The 6,343-nt window shown below is 30.1% G+C and overlaps 1 protein-coding gene across 1 annotated transcript; it reads left to right on the top strand.

Moving 5' to 3' along the window:
• Positions 1 to 3,673: 3,673 nt before the first annotated feature.
• LOC110732939 (LOB domain-containing protein 16-like) lies at positions 3,674 to 5,699 on the top strand. Its single transcript, XM_021912924.1, has 3 exons — positions 3,674 to 4,339; positions 5,220 to 5,457; positions 5,566 to 5,699. The coding sequence occupies exons 1-3, from the start codon at positions 4,058 to 4,060 to the stop codon at positions 5,697 to 5,699; spliced, it is 654 nt and encodes a 217-aa protein (XP_021768616.1). The 5' UTR covers positions 3,674 to 4,057.
• Positions 5,700 to 6,343: the final 644 nt, after the last annotated feature.

Raw genomic sequence — 6,343 nt, 5'->3', positions numbered from 1 at the left:
ATTTACTAATACATTCAAGGTTAGAAACGGTAATCTTACCTAAATAAATTCAATCCTGATCGATTTCAAATAATTAATTAAGTTGCTATATACTCAAACAAGACCCAAAACTTGACCATGCAAATGACCTATCACCCTAGCTAGGTAATCAATACATCCCAATTGAAATGATCAATTTGCCACACCTCTATCTATAATGATACTTGATGTCATCGTTGATTGATGAGAAGGATGCATAACACATGTGCATATTTTCAAATTAATTGATTGATGTTGCTAGGTTGAAATTTGTTATAATTATAGTTTCAATTCAGTAAACTTTACGCATTGTTGTGTCATAAAATCGAATCTAGCTATACTTAATCTTTTTTAAGTATATGTTGTGAGTTTATTTCTTATGGTGTTGATGTATGTTCAATATATGAAAAATCTTTCTAAAATTCAGTTTCTTATGTGTGCCATGTGAGTAAATGACGAGATTTGATTGTATTGAATTGAATATATGTTTGAACACGTCATGAAAGTTCTGTACCGTTGTTAATAAGAGCTATTGACCTTATATTCTTTATTCTTTATATCTTGTAGATGATGACACAATATCTATTAGTAATATGAATATATAGTGCTAGTTTTTGTTATGATGTACTCTTTAGAAGTTAGAGTTTTTAATGCATGAATACTTCCTGCCATATTCCTTGGTTAAAGATGACGAAATAATTATTAAGTGCAATTCATGTGTTACTATAACTTGGACCTTTTCTCTTCATAGATCTTTGACTCTGGCTTTTGTTCTTTCTTCTCCTATCTTTTGGTCTTGGAGACAGGCAACTATGTAGCATATGGCTTGATCCCTTGTCAATAAATGTGATAAGCCATAAATTCCTACTACTAGATCGATCTTAATTCTTAAGTGCAACGGGTATATTATATACAACAACATGTTTTTATTACGCCAAATGGCAATATACTCTTTGGGCAATTTTTACTGTTGAGAGAGTCATAAAAGACAAATAATGTACTTGTAAATGACATTTGATCTCAGAGTTTAAGTACTATCTTCACTATTTAATTCTAATTAAACTAGTTAACATCCATTCTGTATTTAATATATGACGGTTGCAATTAAAATTTTGGCTGTATTTAATTCTAAGTAATAGAGTCGAACTTTATAAGGAGGTTAGTAGAAACTGAAGTAAAGATCACGATATGTAATTTCTGTTCTCTAAAAATCTAGCATTGAAGTTTGTATTTTATGAACAACAAATTGTTTAGGCAACAAAATCGAGACCATGTTAGTCAACAACAATTAATTGGCAAGAAAACACACTTCTTTTTCTTTTCTTTTTTTTTTTTTTTTTTTGTTGAAAGTAAGATTACACTTACGCACTCTGTAACGGACCTATACATGACTTCGTAATTAGTTTACTAATTTTGTATAGAAGAAACAAATTTTCAACTAAGTTTCCGGGTAAAATTTCTCGACTTGAGATGGGGTTAATTAGGATGTCAATCACACACAAATTCAAGTGGAAACCTAGTAGGATTTTGATATATGGTAGTCATCTTACTTTTGTTATTTCATGTAGGACAATCCACATGATTCGAATATAAGGCCCCGTTCACTTCATCTTATTTTTGCTGAACTGAAATTATTTTTACTGAACATTATTATATAAATTTTATACAGTACACCTGCGATGTCAGATCACATGACAACTGATCCGACTACACTTGGATCCGACCCGAGTTGCACACCTTGGCTTATGATGGATGAGTCTACCAACAAGAGTTTTCTACATTCGGTGAGGCTCAAACTCGAGACCTCCCTTAAGACATCAAGTTGCTTACCACTTGAGCTAATTCTTGTTGGTTAACAAGTTGGAATATGAGTTGATGATTAATTTGATTGTCTAGTAAAGTGGTAGTAATTGCATAATAAAGGAAAACCATGGTAGCAATAAATAGGTGCTCAAAATTCCATCGAGCAGTAGCTGACTCCCAGACATTGGGACGATGAGGCTTAATGAGGTTACAAATTTAAGTGAGTGCTCAAAAGCAACACTTATTTCCAATGTAATTTATTTTACGGACAACTTTCCTTATTTATTTCAATGTTTCTTAGCTTGCTAATATGGAGTACATTATACATCTAATAATTTTAATTAGTAACTTTATAATCTTAGTGACTAATGACCCACTTTGGCTTAAAAGAAATGGGCAGAAAGCGGAAAGAAATCAAAGCACTTAATCACAAACTTTTCAATTTATAAATAGTTGTTTCACCAATACATGCTTCATTCCAAGGTCAAAAGATTCACAAATTTTCTTTTGATTGTTGAAGTTTGAAGGACCAGCTTAGACTACATCACTAACAATAATTATAAATTGTGTTCTTCAAGTAATCAACACTAAGAAATGAAATAAACCCCCATCCAATATATTTATATGTGACTCATACTCGAATTTCTTTGATAACTTATCCTTTTACTATATAATGTAATAATTAATCAATAACATGCATTACTGAACTCGCGCAAACAAACACTTATGCAACTTTGAAAATCTCCTACAAACAAGAGTTGTCATACTAAAAAATGAGAAAGCCCTAATTTATCATGATACTTTTCTTACAAAAATTAATAGTTAATCAAGATTTTGAAATAACACTGGGATAATATTTTCATCTATGTACAATTTAAGATTTAAATTGAGATTTTAGTTAAGTAAAAATAATGTACTACAAAATACTCCATATTAAGATTATTAACTTATTTAAAAAAAAAGATTATTAACTAAAGAGTAGTACTTGGGTTTTTTTTTTCAATTAGTTTTATTTTACTATTGGAAAATAAAAATAAAAAAAATAAAAATAAAAACACCATGGTAAAAAATGATATAGTGACACGTGTAAGTGGAAGATAGCCAGAAAACAAACAAATGACAGCAGTTTCCCAGGTGCGGCGTTCGGCGGAAAATTGAAGTGAAAGAAGACCTCTAAGGCCCTGTTTAGTTCACCTTATTTTTACTTATTTCAGAAAAAATAAGTTCAGATCAGATCAGATCAGAAAAAATAAGTTCAGATCAGATCAGATCAGAAAAAATAAGTTCAGATCAGATCAGATCAGGAAAAATAAGTTTAGATCAGATCAGATCAGAAAAAATAAGTTCAGATCAGATCAGATCAGAAAAAATAAGTTTAGATCAGATCAAATCAGATTAGCTAAAATCAGGTGAACTAAACAGCCTCTAAATCAAACTTAGTACACTTCTATTTTTATATTCACTACCCATATCATGCCCTTAAACTAAACTACACCACCATTATTTAATTAATCCAATCTTACATCATTATCTCACATTAATAATACTACTAATTGTACTACTTGCTATTACAAAGTATACTCAACGGTCAATCACTCACTCACTCAGTCCAACCCCATTTTTTATATTTTATGCATTACTTAATTATTACTCCACTCGCTTCATATTATTATCTCTTTGTTTTATTAATACCATACTTCATAAATCAATAACTCGATGATTATTTGTCAGTTTGTTCAAAATACCAGTATTCAAAAGACTGATATAAAATAATAGACAATCGTTACATTACGTCTCAAAAATACCCACCAGATCCTGTCTCATAAGAAAAGATGTACACATTCAAACCAAACCTGATCTAAGACGAAACCTTTTAAAGTGATATAAAGATTTAGAAAAAAAACTATAGTTTCACAAATTATAATTTATACAAAACCATTACCAAATGTTTCCATAGAACTCTACATTCAGGGACCCTCTAATAATAGTGTAATACCATACTTTTTCTTAATATATATCCCCCTCTTATTATGACCCAACCCCACTTCTTAAGCTACTAATTAGTAGTTGTAGTACTAGTTCATACATAATCACACCAAACCCCCTTATCTTTGCACCATTTCCTAGTACACCCGTGTGCTTAAAACCCTCTTCAAAAATAAAATCTTCTTAGAAAACTCTCTTTTTTCCTTACTTAAAAATTGCTTCTTTTTCTTCTTCTTCTCCTCAAGTGAGTATGGCAGCAGGGGCAGGATCTCCTTGTGGAGCATGCAAGTTCTTAAGGCGAAAATGCGCATCCGATTGCATTTTCGCCCCGTATTTTTGTTCCGAGCAAGGACCGGCTCGTTTCGCTGCCATACATAAAGTGTTTGGAGCTAGCAATGTGTCTAAACTCCTTTTGCATCTCCCAGTGCATGACCGTTGTGAGGCTGTTGTTACCATTGCTTATGAAGCCCAAGCCCGGATCCGTGACCCGGTTTACGGTTGTGTTGCTCACATCTTTGCTTTGCAACAACAGGTAAATAATAAGCTAAGAATTTATGTTTATCATCATATACCACCCACAAATACTTAGTTTCTTTTTCTTGAGTAAAGTATAAAACTTCTCACTTTGTTTTCCTTCTTTTATGTCCAAAATTTATGGGTTTTTTTTTTCCTTCTCACAATATCTCTATTAGTAGCAATGTAATATAAATATGGTTTTTTTTTTTAAAATAAAGATCTTGTAAGTAAATGATTAATTATTGATAATAATCATGTTAATTCAACATTTTGAAAGAGAAATTAGAGTTTTCTTATATCTATTTTGGTATTAATTTCTAAAATAATCGTAGAAAGTAAGAGAAAATACAAGTTTATCAATATGATTATCAAAATTTGTTTATCAAATGACAAAGTTGTAAATAATAAATCAACAACTTTTTATTAAATATGGGTCCTACTGTTGGTATGACTTGATATTTATGTTGTTTTATTTACCATTTTGTCATTTGATAAACAAATTTTGTTTATCAAATTGATTAATTGGGGCTTCCTCAGAAAGTAATGCATTTTCAGAATATGTAAACAAATTCCCTTCATATTCCCTAGTCTTACATAATAAATTTCTTTGTCTAAAAATTTGATCATAATTCTACAAAATTACACATGCATTTTACATAAAAAAATTACTCCGTAATTTCAATATATAATATAAATTTGTGTATGAAAATATCATAATGGTCACACTATAATTAACATGAAGATCTAACTCAACCACTATAACGAACTAGATTTGAAATTCGAAAACCCAAGTTATGTATGAGTATACTCGCAGTTAAAATTTTTGAGGATTTTAGTTTTATATATACATTCATGTAATCATGTATTGAATCTCATTGTTTTTTTGGGAATAATAGGTTGCATATTTACAAGCACAACTTGTACAAGTGAAGGCACAACTAGCCAACAATTTAGTAGATAACAGAAACAACAACATGGAAAACCAATGGACAACAGCAACAGCAACAACAGCAATACAAGGGAATAACTGTCACAATTATCCAACAATTCAAACATCAGTTTTTCAAACACAAAGCTGCCCAACAATAACAACAACAACAAGAGTTGACAACAATGATATTAACAATAATTATAGTTATATGAATAATAATAATAGTACTAGTAATAATAACAATAATCCAATATCACCAAAAAGTTCATTAGACTCAATTGACCAACAAAATGTTGGTCATGATCATCAAGGAATGATGATAATGGCAATGCAAGACTATGGTGGTGTAATTTCGGCGAAATCCGAGGGTATTATTGGAAAGAAAAGATCCCATAATGACATGGGTGAGCTTCAAGAATTGGCCCTTAGGATGATGAGGAATTAGTCTTTTTTTCTTTTTTTTTTAATTTATTTCTTGTCTTTTTTTATTTTTATAAAAAAATAGAGAGGAAAAAAAAGAAATATATAAGGGTGGTGGTTTATGACTCTAATCCCACAAATGATTGTAAATACAGGGGATTGTCAGAGGAGCTAATTTTAGTACTTAGTATAAAAAAAATATGTTTGGCATATTATAAAATGAGGCAATACCCAAATTTGAGGCATTTTGTTTTTTATTTTGTTTTTTAGTTGGACTATTATTTTGTTTTTAATATATGTACTATTAATTGATCAACTAAGGTCAGATTTTATTAATTAATATTAATAGGCTAATGAAATTGTTCATATTATGATATCAATCTTGTTTAGTTGTTATATAGCTTCCTTATGGTATTGTTATCGTCTTATCTACCAACTCTAATTAATTGAATGTCAGAGTAATTTCATAATACGATAACGAACGAAAATTTTCTGTTTTTTATAGCAAACATAATATGATACGAAGTATTATATACATATATTCTGATCTATCAAAGACAATTTAAATTCAAATGTACGATAAATGTTATATTATCGACCTCGTATCTTTGTTACATCCACCATGCACCAAAACCATTAAATATTGCTTAACCACCTCTCTTTAGAACA

This window comes from Chenopodium quinoa, unplaced genomic scaffold (assembly GCF_001683475.1).
Source record: "Chenopodium quinoa cultivar QQ74 unplaced genomic scaffold, ASM168347v1, whole genome shotgun sequence".
In the NCBI taxonomy this organism is placed as follows: Eukaryota; Viridiplantae; Streptophyta; class Magnoliopsida; order Caryophyllales; family Amaranthaceae; genus Chenopodium; species Chenopodium quinoa.
Note: the sequence above shows the minus strand (reverse complement) of the source record. Positions and strands in the feature narration are given on the sequence as shown.

Coding starts and splice junctions, on each gene's coding strand:
- LOC110732939 (XM_021912924.1), top strand. CDS start 4,058: ATGGCAGCAGGGGCAGGATCTCCTTGTGGAGCATGCAAGTTCTTAAGG. Junction 4,340..5,219: donor TCTTTGCTTTGCAACAACAG/GTAAATAATAAG, acceptor TGGGAATAATAG/GTTGCATATTTACAAGCACA. Junction 5,458..5,565: donor TGATATTAACAATAATTATA/GTTATATGAATA, acceptor ATGATCATCAAG/GAATGATGATAATGGCAATG.